Genomic DNA, 14,759 nt, shown 5'->3' with positions numbered 1-14,759 from the left:
TCTTCATCGGATGTAAAACTTATGATGGCCCGAATTTATCCAAAATGATCTTTTGCTCCAAAATGCACATCTTTTGCCTTAATTACCTGAAAAGAGTCTTGGAACTAAAAATACTAGAAAATAATAGTAAAACACTTAAAAGAAATAAAAATTATTTGAAAAGCATTTAAAATCAATCCATAAAAGTGGTCAAAATACGGTGTTATCAGCGGGACAACCAAAAAACGTCCCACACACTTTCGATCAGGTCCCTTTTGCCGGGAGACGTCTGATGATGGTAAGCTTAATTAACAAGTTTTTTTTTTTAGTATTTTAAGTATTTTTATTAACATTGTCCATTTGATTTTGTAGGTTGAAGAAAACGGGGAGGAACTTCTTCTGATGACGAAGGTCTTCGCCGAAACCCACAAGAAGAAGAACGGCGAATTCACAAATCCTGGGGCGGAGGCGATTTACAACGCTGCCTGTGCGAGGTGCCTCCGACGTCTCCCGGAGGTAGCTCGGTCCAGTCCACCCCGACCTTGACGGTGGCGGAGATGGACAAGATCTTCGAAGAGATAAATTTTAATTTATTTTTTTCTACTTAACGTCTTTAAATATAGGGGTTTTACTTATGTTTTCAAGGATCCAATGATACCCCAATCGCTTCTGCGACTGGTCATGCCTGGGCAGAGGATCCAATGATTATTCGGCAGGAGCTCCAGCAGATGCGGACGCAATACGAGACGAAGATCGACCAGTTGTACAGTCTCTTCGATATTTTGGGCACCGACAACCCATTGATCGCGGCACAGTTGGACAGTATGCGGGCATCTGGAGTCCTCGGCGTTTCTTCTTCATCCTCGAGGAGGCAACCCCCGGTGCAGACGGACGAGGAGATGTTCCAGTATCTCAGGGTTGATCCTCCTAGAATCGGGACAAGGCGTCGGGAAACTTTAACCGAGCTGCCGACAAGCAACCTGCGGGCCAACACGGGGAGCACGAGGATGCGGAGATAGACGACACTAGTGTAGATTTAGGTTTTTGATAGATCTTTTTGTAATTAATGTAAGTTTTATTATTTTGAATTTTAATTAAATTAAATATTAATTTTATTTTATTTTAATTAAAATTTCAATTTTATTTTAGTAATTTTTATTCTATTTTAATAAAACGTCGTATAATCGTCGTAATAATATTTATTATTATTTTCATATATCGTCGTAATATACGATGATTTTACGATGAATAAAACAAAAAATAATACGATGATATTACGATGGTTATTTCGTCGTAGAATTACGACGGTCATACGTCGGTTTTTACGACGATTTTACAACCAATCGAGGCAAATCGAAGTAAATTCGACGTAATTTTACAACCATAACTTTCATCGTAAATTTGCTGCAAATTTTGCGACGCTTTTACGACATAAATTATACGACGACTTTACGACAGTTTTAGACTATCCTAGATTTTATGACGATTTTACGACGAAATGTCTTTTACGACGATGCATTTACGATGGTTTTGAAACCGTCGCAAGTGCGTCCTAATAGGTGTTTTACAATGATTTTACAACAGTTTCGGCCATTGTAAAAGGGTGTTTCTCTTGTAGTGACAGACTTACCATCATCTTCGGACGTTTTCTCAGAGTCATCGTTTCCGTTATCTTGATACTCCACAATAGCTCTTTTACGCACACATTCGGTCATATCTTCGTCCACAGTCACACATAAGTTCAGTTGCTCGATTTCAGAGCGTATTTCCATGAAGCATGCTACATCGTCGTCTTTCTGAACAGCTACCGGCGGTGCATCTTTGCTGTCATCATTAGCATGTACGATGATCATTGATACGATAGAGCCACCCTTTCATCTTCACTTAACTGGAACTTCTCCCTCACAATGTTCACAACTTCGGCGTATGTCATCCTCGTTGTTAAGAAAGCTCTTTGGCTGTGACCTGTTTTGTCCGTTATGAAAGCCCAAACACCCAGTGTATCTTCAAACCATTTCCCCTTAACAAACAAAACGATTTGGTTTCCAACCATCTGTTTCAAAATTTGTAGAGTTAGTCAGATGTTTATAATGTGACTACAGACGAAAAATAAGTCAAAACGAATTTTTGAGAAGTAATTGAACTTTAATTTTTTTGTGAGTTCTTAAATGTAAAAAGCTTTCTGAGTTTGGTGAAAGCTTTTATGATGGTGGTAGGAGACTCTTAAACCTAGTCCACTAGACATTTCACAAAAATAACCTAGGCGCTTACACTACAATCAATGTTAAAAAGTTATGACTGCTATCATTCGAAATACGATGGTAAAGTACTAAAGTTGATGGTAGCGTCCTAAACTTTTCATAAAGCAGACGTCTTTTTCGTGTCAGCAAAAAGAAGATGTTTCCGATAAGGAAGCAGTAGATTTTTCGTATTTTCCCCATCCTTTAGACAGTTGATTACTGTCATTTTTTCAATTGACTGGGTATTAATGATAGTTGCCTAATTGTTTTTGTAGGAAGTATTATTCATGCAAATCACTCTAAATTTTATCGGTTTTATTTATAGCTGGTGGGTAATATAACACTAAATCTAAACCGGGTCCGACCGGGAGGGTCGGTCTGAAAACATTGCTCCACATTAACAATTTAACATTATAAGCAGCTCCACAATTTTTTTATTTTTTTTGTGACCCGTTTTTTTTTTTTTTTTTGGAAGATGAACTAACAGTATACATGATTGGGTAAGGGTGATTTGCATCAATATTATATCTGGAGGGACAAATTGCGTGACATCGTAAAGCAGTCAATTCACTGTATAGCAGAAGTCAACCAAAAAGTAGGGGTGGAAAAGACAGTATGCCCCTTGCTCCCGAAAAGTAGACATTGCTTTTTCTGTGGCGGATAGGGACCACACGAACTTAGCTAAGCGCAGATGCTACCATCGTTTTGACACAGTAGCAACACAAACTTTTTGTTTCCTTTTTGCCCGCTCAAATGACATTTGTCGTGTTGTCAATCTGTACGGATAGGTTTAGTGGAGGGGACCCTTGGGATCAAATAAATAGACAAGAAGAAAACTTCCATAAACCGTCGCTAGTAAACAATTGTTCTAGGGTTTGTCTACTTCTTGGTTTTGAAGGTATAACTACTTCTGAGGATAAATTATGACTACTTAACATATGTAGTTGGATATTTATGACCTCTTCACCTTTGTTTGTGTAGATGGCAGGAAGACAAATGGTGTTGTTCGTGAAAGGAAAATGGTTTGAAAAGAGCAACGGAGTGTGGACTTTGATAGTTATATATATATAGGTAACTACCTTGATAGACGTATACCAATGTTTCTGATCAAGTTCAACAAATTGAATTTTCAGGGATAGACAGTGCTTTGAGAGACATGCGATATGAAGGCGATAGAATTTTTGTTGGCAGAATTTTCAGAAACAAAGTGGAGTGTAAAGTTAAGTTGGCTATTCACGCCATCAATAGGAAATTCCACTTCAGGACCCCACGTTCAACACCCAACTACATGGAGTTTCTTTGCATCAATCCGACATGTCCTTGGCGGGTATACGCTTCCCTCATGGATGCCACTGGGAACTTCCAAATTAAGAAGGCGAAGTTGAAGCACACATGCCCCATTGAAGACCGTCGGAAATATCACAAACAAGCGACAACACAAGTGATTGGTGAGCTGATCCAGACACAATTTATGGCGGGACAGAGAGGCCCCGACCCAATCGAAATCTAGCGAATCATGCTTCAGGAGTTCCAGGTATGATAATTTTAGTAGTACGTTTTAGTCAGTATAGCTGACTACATGTAGTTGTCTATTTGAGGACATAAATGATGTACCGGCCTTTCTCGGCTTACGAAATGTAGGTCAACATTTCATATTGGAAGGCATGGAGATGCAGGGAACTTGCATTGGAGAAAGCATTTGGATCGGTCTCTGGAAGTTTTGCATTGCTCTCTTCTTATTTGGAGAATCTACAGAACTCTAACTCTGGGACAGTTTGCAAAACTGAGTTCGGAGTGGACAAAAATGGTTGTCAAATATTCAAGTACCTATTCATTTCGTTTGATGCATCAATTGCTGGACTCCCATACTTAAGACCAGTGGTGATTATTGATGGTTAGTTGCTAACTATTTATATATGACTACTTTGATAATTGACTATCCATGATACATAATCAAATAATAATACTTCTCTATTATTTCAGGGACTCATCTGGTTGGCAGATATGGGGGCTGTCTCATATGTGCTAGTGCTCAAGATGGGAACTTTCAGATCTATCCAATTACATATGCAGTTGTGGACAGCGAGAATGATGCATCTTATGAATGGTTTTTCAATTGCTTGAAAACTATCATTCCCAATGATCGTGATGTTATGTTTGTTTCAGACAGACACAGGAGAATCTACTCTGGACTCAAAAAGGTATGAGATAGTTACATATTCGTTAAGTATTTCATGCCAAAAAGCTAAGTACATATAGTTGCCTATTAATAACCAACAATTTTTTGGTATACTAGGTGTACCCTGCTGCCGGCCATGGTGCATGTCTTGTTCATTTAGCAAGGAACATCACCGCACGGTTTAAAGAAAGTCGGCTACCTGGTCTGATGGTCAGAGCTGTTAAAGCATATACCGTGTACGAATTTCAACAGATATTTGCAGATCTCCAAAGCGTAAGTCCTGGCTGTGCGAAGTACTTACAGGATTTAGGGTTACCACACTGGACGAGATCATACTGCATCGGCGAACGGTACAACGTAATGACCACAAACGTTGCTGAGTCTCTCAACAAAGTCTTGAAAGAGTGTAGGGGATTTCCATTAATCTCAATGCTTGAGGCCATACAGATGAGTCTAATCAGCTGGTTTGTTAGGAGGAAAGCTGCATCCGCCGCAGAGCAAAATTCTATCAATCCTAAAGTCTGTGACATGTTGGACGATAACTTCTATGGTTGCACCGAGTCAAAGGTAAATAGTAGTCGATTACTGGCCTATCAGTTACCATTAAATAGGTCCATGTTGTGCATTGTAGACAACTATTTGTATCTGACTATGTTGATGTATAGGTGGTTGTGGTCGGAGAGGATGAGTATGAAGTTTACAATAGACAGGGGGAAAGGTTCAAAGTGAACCTTGTTTTAAAGTCGTGCAGCTGCAGGGAATTTCAAATGCTTCTCATACCATGCCGTCATGCAATGGCAGCTTCTTCGTGCAGCAAAATTGAGTTAGATAAGCTTGTGGGGGAGGTGTACACCACAAGGTACCGAAGATCCCTTTATGAAGGAGCTTTCCATCCGGTACCAACTCCTGTAAGTTCTGGTGGGACAGAACTACTACCACCATTAATGCGCCGACCCCAGGGCGACCAAGGAAAACAAGGATCCCATCCCGTGGAGAGCTGAAGGTAATAATAATTTGTTAGTTAGTAGTTGTCTGTGGAGTAGTCGACTATATCACTTGTGTTCTAAATGGTTGGCGTAATCGTCTGCTGACGTTCTCTAACTTAATAGAGGCGTTCAAGGAAGGCGGCGAGGGTTTGCAGCAGGTGTCTTGGAAAGGGACACAACAAAGCTTCAAGCAAACTACCGATGCATGAAAGGTAAGTGAAGTGACATGGGTTATGTTGAAATGAGGCAGAGGAGAATCGGATATGATGCACTTCAAATGCAAGTTAAGGGTCTACATTTTATGTTGGTTCTTATCTCCTACTAATTTGAAGCTTCTTTCGGAACTATGCATCCTAAAATAAGTTATTGGATATTGGATACTGTTTTGTAATGCCTCAGCTACTTTTCTCTCCTACTTATTTTGTTATTTTTGAATTTGATACTACGCATCCTAAAAACATGTTCTTTGCCTTTTGGATGTGATTACTAATGGTAATGACGCATTTGGAATCTCTTTTAAAACATCGTACGATTGATAGTTGTCTACATGTAGTTAATTAACAATATTATTAATGTCGCATTGGGCTGTAGTTTAATAGTAGATTCTCGTTTTAGATAGCTACTTGTAGTCTATAATTCTTATTTACAATAGAAAATATAATTCCCTTACACTTAATAGTTGGGGGATCATTTGGATTTACATTGGTAGTTGTTATGGGCGTGATAGTTAACTAGTTCTAGTACAGAATTATTTGTTCGCGATGGATTACTATCAGCGAATCTATTAGTAATGCTTAATTCTGATTAAAAATAATAGGCGACTACTAGTAGTTAATAATGTCGAAGTTCATAAAGCACACAAACATAACAATAGTTTATAAAATGATAAGTGTCTAAAGCGATATGAGATGTTTGACAGAGAATAAGTTGATAAAACAACAAGGAAATATTGTTGGCATCAAGCTGCAGGGTCCTTTCGAATTACGACATCGGCTAGAGAAGGCGGTTCGATCAAACATAGGAGATCATAAGCAAACTTCAGAGAAGCGTCACGAACAACATCATCACCCACAGCATAGTCTAGAGGCATATTTGCAGCGTGCAACTGAATAGACATGAGTGCCAGCACACCCAGATAACCTGGTCGTACAGAAATGAAAAAATAGTTAACTATATGTAAGCAACTAATACGTATATGTCTACTAATAGTAATAGGAAATACCTAATGCCGATGTTTGGAACATTGGTTTAAAATTTTTTATTGTGAACGCCGTTATGTCGTCAGCTTTCATCTCTGTATTGTATGCTACCCTCTTGATAAAATGTGGTAGAGACTGTGCAAGTGGTGCGACACTTGTCTTAAGTTTCATCTCTTTGAGTGTCGCATACGCATTCAGTACCATAATCTTGTGGCTTTCAAAATCGATGCATAGCCCCACCCAGTATTGGTCATCCACTTGATAGGGACAATAAATCCGAGCAACCTGAGTGTACCATGAGCGCCTGGCTTTGACGTATGCAGCTGAACCAGGAGGGAGTGAGACAAGTTTCCTTTTTGGGGGATTTGTGAATTGCGGAAGGATTTCAACGATGCCGTGAAGGAACGTGTACTCAACAAAGTCATAAGTGCACCGAACGTCGTTCAATTCCGCCAATTGATGACGGAATAACCTAATAATGCTGTCGATAGACTAATATAACAGATAGAAGATGAAGTATTCAACTACAGAGTAGACACAATGAACATAGTCAGCTATTGATAATAAGTAACTGTGTAAATTAATTACCATAACGGAAATTGGGAATTTCAGGTCAACAATTTCTTTCAAAATGTTGACAAAGAGGACAATCCCATCCCAACTAGGAAAATTCCTACAGATAACAATCACATCAAAGGACCCAGTGTTAACTACCGTCAAATACAAAACAATAATAAAATAAGTGTTTATTCACCGAGTGTCTTTCATTCTATTCTGGAGGAGGATGACTTGTTCAAAGTTCGGTGTTGAAAACAAATGCAACAGGTCAACCGATTTCTCAGTCTTGTTAGCATGTTTAGGTCGTGGGACTATAAAGTCGGTCATCTGTGATGAAGGGACGGGTAGTCGTTTACTCTTGCGAATAGCTCCCTGTTCTTCTGCTCCTTTCTGAGATGTTTGGGCCATATTTTTTTCTTCCTGTGTAAGACCCAGTGACCAAACAGGAGGATCAACGCCTGCTGGAATATCGATCTCTTTCTGGGCATTTGTGACATCCTCCCCCAATACCTTAAAGGCACATAAATAGTTGCTTATGCACGTAAAAATAACCGATGATAACTACATTTGATATATAAACGATTACGAAGTTACACCTTTTTTTAAGGTTCGACGACATCGTCGACCGTGCCAAAATTTGGGTCTCCTTGCACAGAATCGAAGTGCTCTGCCGGAGTTTCCTACGGTAAAACGTACAACAATCATGACAAAATATAGTCATATATTAGTAGCTGAGTACTTGAAGTGATAGGTCCTAACTAATTCTAACGAAAAACAAATGATAGATTACAAACCGTTTCCATATGTGGGCTGGCTGAGTTCGCAGATTCAGGAATAGTGTGTTGGGTCTACAGCATGACCTAGTATACATAAGTGTGTTGTCAAAATGACACATAGTTGAATACTTAGATAATGGGCTATATTTCGTACATCTACTCATTGATGATAGTACTAAACTTAACGAACCTGGGATTCTGGTGGTACTTCTTTCTCGGCGCCTGTTTGGTCGTTAGTCTCAACAGGTGGGACATTTTGCTCGGCACCGGTTTGGTCGTTGGTGTCAACAGGTGGGACATCTTGAACAGCACCGGTTTGGTTGTTGGTTACAACAGGTGGGACATCTTTCTCGGCACCGGTTTGGTCATTCGCCTATACACCCTGAGATTATTATAACAGATAGCCGACCACTAAGAACAAGCTGGCATGATTAACTATTTGAGAGTTGTATTCAACTACTTTCCGAAGAGGGTTGTATAAACCTGCTCGTATGATGGTCACGTGTGTTGACGTGTGTAACCCCATCGTTTTCCATTTGACGTGTGCTAACACTGCCGGACTCATTCTCGGAGACCATTGGTATAATTTCCGAAAGCTCTAGATTGACCTACAATAAATAAATAAAATCGGAAGAAAAATAATTTCTTTCTGTTATGTATCTATTAATAGTTGTCTACTCACATGTGGTAGTGGTGATGACACAGGCTGGGTTCTTGAAGCCTCTACATTAACCTACATTAAAGAGACAGTGTGTAAGTAATTGATTTACAAGTATATGCATATTAATAGTTGACTATGTACCTGTACTTTTTCTGATAAATCAGACAGCACACTCGCAATCTGGTTGCTCGCGAGTGTAGCATCGTCTTGGACATCATCAACGTCGACTGGCATTTGGCTACCCACATCGCCAGCATCTCCAGATCCCTCAGCATCAGCTTCCCTTCTATCTTCATGGTCATCACCATCATCAATTTCAACAACATCACCGACATTGCTATCCTCACCGTCGTCACTTTCGGTAGAAGGACTGCTTGGATCCTTGCTCTTGGTACCGTCATCGCCGTCATCATCTTTCGATGAATCTGAGGACTTGGACTCCTCCGAGGAAGAAACCTGCTGAAATCTAACGTGTTTGGGTCTTTGTGGAATTGACTTGACCCTACGGCCAGGCTATCGCTTAGAAGGTGCTCCAACTTCGGACAAAGGCCCTTGTAGGCTCCGAATATATTCCTTAAATGTGGACAAAGTGGAAGATACTTCGGAACGAAGGTCAACGAACTCTGCACGAAGACTTTTTATCTCTAATAATACCAACGCATTATCACGTTCCACCTTTTCAAGAATGGAAGAAGCAGCAGGATCTAAATCCACATCAGACGATGTGTTCCGAGACGATGACGCTGGTGCCTTTGGCTGGTTTTGATGAAGACTTGCTTTTTCACCGCCATTCCATGTCTTCCTAGAAAATTTATGGCCTTCATTGATTGCTGCCAGTAAGTTTGCTACGGTTTCGTCTGAGACATCATCATCAAACTCCAGATCGGTATCATCCAAAAGATGTTCATCGTTCGGTAAAATTGCTGTGACAGCCACCTGTGATGTGGAATTTTCATGAGTAGATATCTACCAGGTAAATGATTATCAGTAGCTAACTACAGCAAACATAACTGTTTGGACACTTTAGTGGTTCTATATCTGAAACACAGTATAAATATATGACATAACATTGTACTGAATATCGCGTAATAGTAGTCAACTATCATGTATTAAACTATTTGATTATCAATAGTAGAGTTACATCGAACTATTTGATTATCAATAGTTAACTATAAAGAACATAATAGTTGTAGACTTTTATGGTCCTTATCCGAAACACTGTATAAGTATAAGACATAATATTGTAATTACTATTGACTATTAATAACCAACTACCAGGATTAAAAAATGTATAACATACCTTTTGATTATTGTCGAGAGACTTCACATGAGGCATCGAGATATTAATTGGTTTCATAGAACCAGTCCGTATACTTGGGAATTCTTCTTCATCATCGTCATCCCTCAGGGTATGCTTGGTTGATTTACCTTTTACATTCTTCTTCAGAATAGAAGGAGCACACTCCAAAACGACCATCTGTAATCCATGTAGAAAACCCTGAAAAGCACATGTTGGCTGACAAAGGTACAATTTCGTAGCTATCCTAATTTTGATGCTGTGAATAGTCAGATCAAAGGATTTCCGACCCCATGGATATTCCAGGAATTTGTCAACATCTTGTACCAGCATGATGTGCTCGGCACTAATTTTGGCATTTTTTGAAGTAGGACAGACAATACCGTCAATGAGGAGTAAACATGCCAACTTGAATCTGGTAGCTTTATCTTTGTACGGTCGGCCGGCAAGGGTAGTCTCTATCCATCCAGGGGTTGCATTCCTCTCAGCACCAAACAATTCAATGGTATACTCATTGACCTTGTCTTCCTTCAACTTTTTCGGCGGTGGTAAATTGGAGCAATCTAACCCCGTCGTAATAGCAAACTCTCTTATAGAAAAGTGAATTCGCTGGCCAGCAAAGAGGCACCAAAGCTCTTTTTTCTTTGTAACCAGCTGCCTCGACAAAATGAAATGAAGAAATCTGACTGATGATGATATCTTGTTGCCTGCTTCAATAAGTTTTCCAAATTGGGACAGGGACAGCTTCTCCATATGGTCTTCTTCCAAAGCATGACTTATTGTGTCGAGATAAGGTAGCTGGAAGTAGGTATTCACCTTCTTATTCGCCGGTTCGTTGCCTAAGGCAAACAGTCGGTCCGGAAACCGGATCATAGCTTGTCTTCTGAAAAACAAATAAATGACTATAAGTCACTAACTACCGGTTGAAGCTAATAGCAAAAAAGTTAACTAACTGACTACTAGTAATCAAATAACATATGCATGTAGACGCCAAGTACCATCGAGTATACAATCGAAATCGACATAGACTCGCTTGTGATAAAGTAGTTGTTTAATTGTAGACAAATTTTTATAATATCATACCAAAAGAAATCCGGGGGTCACCCCGAAATCCCTAGAGAAGTTAGAAATAGTTGAAAACCAAAACACAAAAAACTATATCTGTAATTGGGGAAGAGACGACATCAAATTACGCAATAAACTATATTTACAGAGCGAAAATATACGACTATTGGGTAATTATATACTAATAGCCACTGAAATATAAATGGGAATTCAGTATTTCAAGAACAGCTGCTGCGTACGATGGCGGCGGCGAATCGGGATCTAGAGAATGGGGAACTACAATAAACGGTGAAAAGAAACTTACCTGAAAATTGTTGGGGTCGTCGCAACAGAAACGGCGACTGGGTCATCGTTATCGGTGCGGCGGAGGCGGTTCTGACGCAAGATAAAAAAACGGTCGGTGACTGGGTGTCTTTTAAGGTTAAAGGGGAAGGCGTAGGGGAAGATGAAAGAGAAGAGGGAAGATAAAGAGAGAAATGACAGTTGCAAATAAGTTCATGGTGTGAGAGAAGAAAATGAGAAATGGCAGACGTGAACTTATGAAGGGCAGTAAAGGAAGTTTTAATTGCGGTTTTTTTGCATTTTAAAAAAAAACGGTTATCAGTGAATACAGCAGTTGTTAACCACAATTAAAAATATTTTCTGCTATGCTTAATGGTTCCCAAAATTATTTCCTGCTAAGATTAAAGGTTCCCAAAATTAATCGCACTACAACATTTAGTCTTACATTAATTCAGTAATTATAAGCACGTAGAAACTGATAATAGTCAACTACATTAGAAACTAATAATAGACAACTAATAATAGTCAACTACAGTAGGAAACTAATAATAGTCGAATACAACGAATATGCTCAACCATCAAACATACAATGGGTTGTTACAAGGTACTGAATAACTCAACAAATTAGGGGTCTAAAGAGAATTTTGCATGGTGGTAGTGAATGTAGAGGTAGCAGTGCTCACAGTACATTGGCTGATGCTTCAAACGGCAGCTGGGGAAATCAACAGCAATATGGGGTAAAGATGTATGACCATCAGGCACCACCATTTTCTTGATTAAATCCATTACTTGCTCCCCAATGAAGATCATATGCTCGATTGTTGCTCTCCAACCAAATACACGGTCAGTGGCAGACCCAGGATTAATTTTTACCTGGTTCAAGCTTAATATTATAGGGTGTCAAAACAAGTGAACACAACCAAATTATTCAAAATATCTCTATTAATTTTAAGTAAAATAACAAGGTATATATAATTTAAGGGGTGTCACTTGAAATCCCAACCCATAACGTAGGTCCGCCACTATACACGGTCTAACATATCCAACCCTATTGGGTAGTGCCCAACAGCGGTAACACAGATTGCCAGCATTACAGTCGCCGCTTCAACTGTAATGCTTGGTTCAAAAACCTCAGAGAACCTTCGATATCATTAGCAGCCGTTATTCTGCTCATGCCACGAAGATAGAGTGCAGTTGGATTACCTGAGTTGATCGCTGACTCAAAAAAGGTAGGGTAGCTCTGAATTACAATCGGCCTCTTGACGAAAGCTGATAGGTTAATAACCCTCATCACAGATGGTTCCTTGAATGTTTGGTTCAGGAAATTACATGATGACGCAAACGAACAAGCGTCTTTCGCAGATATCGTACCAACTCTTTCGAATATGCCAACGACTGCATCACGAATATGCGGAAGCACATTATTTGCCAAAGGATTGACATCGGGGTTTGCTAGGCTCGAGATATTCCTACGAAACACAGCAGAGATAAAAAAAAAGTTAACTACCAAGTAAAAGAAGCCACCTATCATGAAAGTAAAGTATTTAGTGTGCATTAGTTAACTACCCCCTTCAGAACTGAAGTTGACTACTGAAAGTTAGTAGTCGATTAATATACATACACGGTAGTTGTCTACTATGTGTGCTGTATAATTGAAATAGAGATCTACGGGAAATATATCTGGACAATCACCTAAACTACAAGTGGGTCAAGAAGACAATGAAGCTGGAAACAATGGAGCTGAAAATCCTTTAGAATGACGCGAACACGATTTCTATGGACTAAAAAGAGCTAGGAAAGAACTGAAAATTTCAGATCTAAAACTTAAATATACAATAAGCGTGTTAGTGCGAGTGATAACAGAGTTCATGTCATTCATTGTAGCGAATATGGATCCTAAATCGACGACACCCCAAGGAGTGGCAGACGAGACAAGATAAAAGCATATACCTTTCAGAATCCGCCGCCGAATGAGAAGAAGGTGATGTAAAAGACTCGCCGACCATGGTCGATATCAAAAAAAAGACGACGTCGCTAACTAGTCTCAATCGCCATTCGTCGAGAGAGAGAGTGGTCAGAAATTGAAGATGAAAACGATATTACTGGGGTGTGGGTGTTTTGAAATTCAAAATGAATTTCAAGGACCTAAGTTTCCCTATAAAGGCGTGGAAAGAGAAATTTGAATTAAATGTAAAGTTGGATGAAAAAGAAAGATGTCAGATAAAATGAAAAATGTAAAGACACATACGTTATAATACATAAAGCGTGTTATAATGCAATGAAGATGAGGGGGTATTGGGTACTTACTACCTATGAAAAAAATTAGTTTTCAATCACCTAAATAACTCTTGTTGTGTTGCTACCAAACCAAGAATCAATGGCTAAAATGCCACAATTTGAAAAAGAAAAATCTAACGTGCCACAATGGAGTCTAGATGCCATAATACTTATAGAATTCCAAAAATACTCTTAATGAATTGCTTTTATGGCATTTTGATTTTGGTGGAATTTGATTATTTTAATTTTTGTCTTTAAAAAAATATCAATTTTTAATTTCTTTCTTTTTTCCCTCTTCTTCATTGTTGAGACATCAACGAATCCAAAAAATAAAAATCACCAAAATCCCTTCTTTGTCATTGAACCCTCATCTCCTCCTCTTCCTCCTTCTCCTCCTCATCTTCCTCCTCTGTAGTTAATTTCTGTTTTTATCTCCTCTTTCCACCATTGTTGAAGTTTCATAATACAGTAGGTTTTTATTTGGAGATTTGGGGATTTCACAATTTAAAAATTAGATTTGCTAAAATTGCTTGTTCGATATGCAAATCGGGTTGGTAACCTAATTTTATGTGACGATTAGATCTTTGTATGGATAAATTTGTCGAATATAATTGTTGAATCATAGTGATTCTTGGATAGATTAGAATTATAACCTGAGTTCATCACCAAATCCGCAGAGGGGACAACTGGTACAAATGATACAAATGGTATAACTAAGAGATAGAGGACAACTAGTACAAATGGTACAACTATGAGATAAAGGACAATTGGTACAAATAGGTATAACTAAGACAATTTGATAATTGCTAATTGAGAATTCTTTTATTCTAATTTCAAATCGGGTGGATAATCTTGTTTTATGTGACAATTAGGTCTTTACATAGGTAATTTGTCGAATATAGTTGTTGAATTGTAGTGATTCTTAGGTAGATTGAATTAGAACCCGAGTTTATCACCAAATCTGCAGATGAGGACAACTGGTACAAATGGTACAACTAAGAGATATATGACAACTAGTACAAATGGTACAACTATGAGATAGAGGACAAGTAGTACAAAATAGGTACAACTAAGACAACTTGAATGATTGATAATTGAGAGTTCTTTTGTTCTAATTGAAAATTGGATTGGTAACCCACTTTTATGTGACGATCAGGTTTCTGCATAGGTAATCTGTCGAATATAATTGTTGAATCGTAGTGATTCTTAGGTATATTGAATTAGAACCAGAGTTCATCACCAAATCTGCAGAGGATGATA

The 14,759-nt window shown here is 38.8% G+C and overlaps 2 protein-coding genes across 2 annotated transcripts; one reads left to right on the top strand and one right to left on the bottom strand.

The window, feature by feature from the left end:
- The first annotated feature begins 3,735 nt into the window (after nucleotides 1–3,735).
- LOC112084613 lies at nucleotides 3,736–5,399 on the top strand. Its single transcript, XM_024153849.1, has 5 exons — nucleotides 3,736–3,753; nucleotides 3,861–4,113; nucleotides 4,203–4,420; nucleotides 4,516–4,965; nucleotides 5,064–5,399. Exons 1-5 carry the CDS (start codon nucleotides 3,736–3,738, stop codon nucleotides 5,397–5,399), a joined length of 1,275 nt encoding a protein of 424 aa, XP_024009617.1.
- Nucleotides 5,400–6,342: 943 nt separating this feature from the next.
- On the bottom strand, nucleotides 6,343–13,228 carry LOC112084612. Its single transcript, XM_024153848.1, has 15 exons — nucleotides 13,173–13,228; nucleotides 12,353–12,691; nucleotides 12,213–12,270; nucleotides 12,012–12,095; nucleotides 11,245–11,315; nucleotides 9,879–10,758; nucleotides 9,233–9,514; nucleotides 8,720–9,034; nucleotides 8,600–8,650; nucleotides 8,439–8,525; nucleotides 8,108–8,290; nucleotides 7,338–7,651; nucleotides 7,172–7,256; nucleotides 6,607–7,075; nucleotides 6,343–6,524 (listed from the first exon to the last, which is right to left on the bottom strand). The coding sequence occupies exons 1-15, from the start codon at nucleotides 13,226–13,228 to the stop codon at nucleotides 6,343–6,345; spliced, it is 3,456 nt and encodes a 1,151-aa protein (XP_024009616.1).
- Nucleotides 13,229–14,759: the final 1,531 nt, after the last annotated feature.

Source organism: Eutrema salsugineum, unplaced genomic scaffold (genome assembly GCF_000478725.1).
Source record: "Eutrema salsugineum unplaced genomic scaffold, Eutsalg1_0 scaffold_4, whole genome shotgun sequence".
In the NCBI taxonomy this organism is placed as follows: domain Eukaryota; kingdom Viridiplantae; phylum Streptophyta; class Magnoliopsida; order Brassicales; family Brassicaceae; genus Eutrema; species Eutrema salsugineum.
This window is presented reverse-complemented; position numbering and strand designations above follow the sequence as displayed.

Excerpts from the sequence above, each read along its gene's own strand:
- LOC112084613 (XM_024153849.1), top strand. Across the intron at positions 4,114-4,202 it reads ACCAGTGGTGATTATTGATG|GGACTCATCTGGTTGGCAGA; the intron begins GTTAGTTGCTAA and ends CTATTATTTCAG. Across the intron at positions 4,966-5,063 it reads ATGGTTGCACCGAGTCAAAG|GTGGTTGTGGTCGGAGAGGA; the intron begins GTAAATAGTAGT and ends GTTGATGTATAG.
- LOC112084612 (XM_024153848.1), bottom strand. The coding sequence starts at position 13,228 with ATGGTCGGCGAGTCTTTTACATCACCTTCTTCTCATTCGGCGGCGGAT. Across the intron at positions 10,759-11,244 it reads ACGACCCCAACAATTTTCAG|AAGACAAGCTATGATCCGGT; the intron begins GTAAGTTTCTTT and ends TTTGTTTTTCAG. Across the intron at positions 8,291-8,438 it reads GTCAAATGGAAAACGATGGG|GCGAATGACCAAACCGGTGC; the intron begins GTTACACACGTC and ends CAGGGTGTATAG.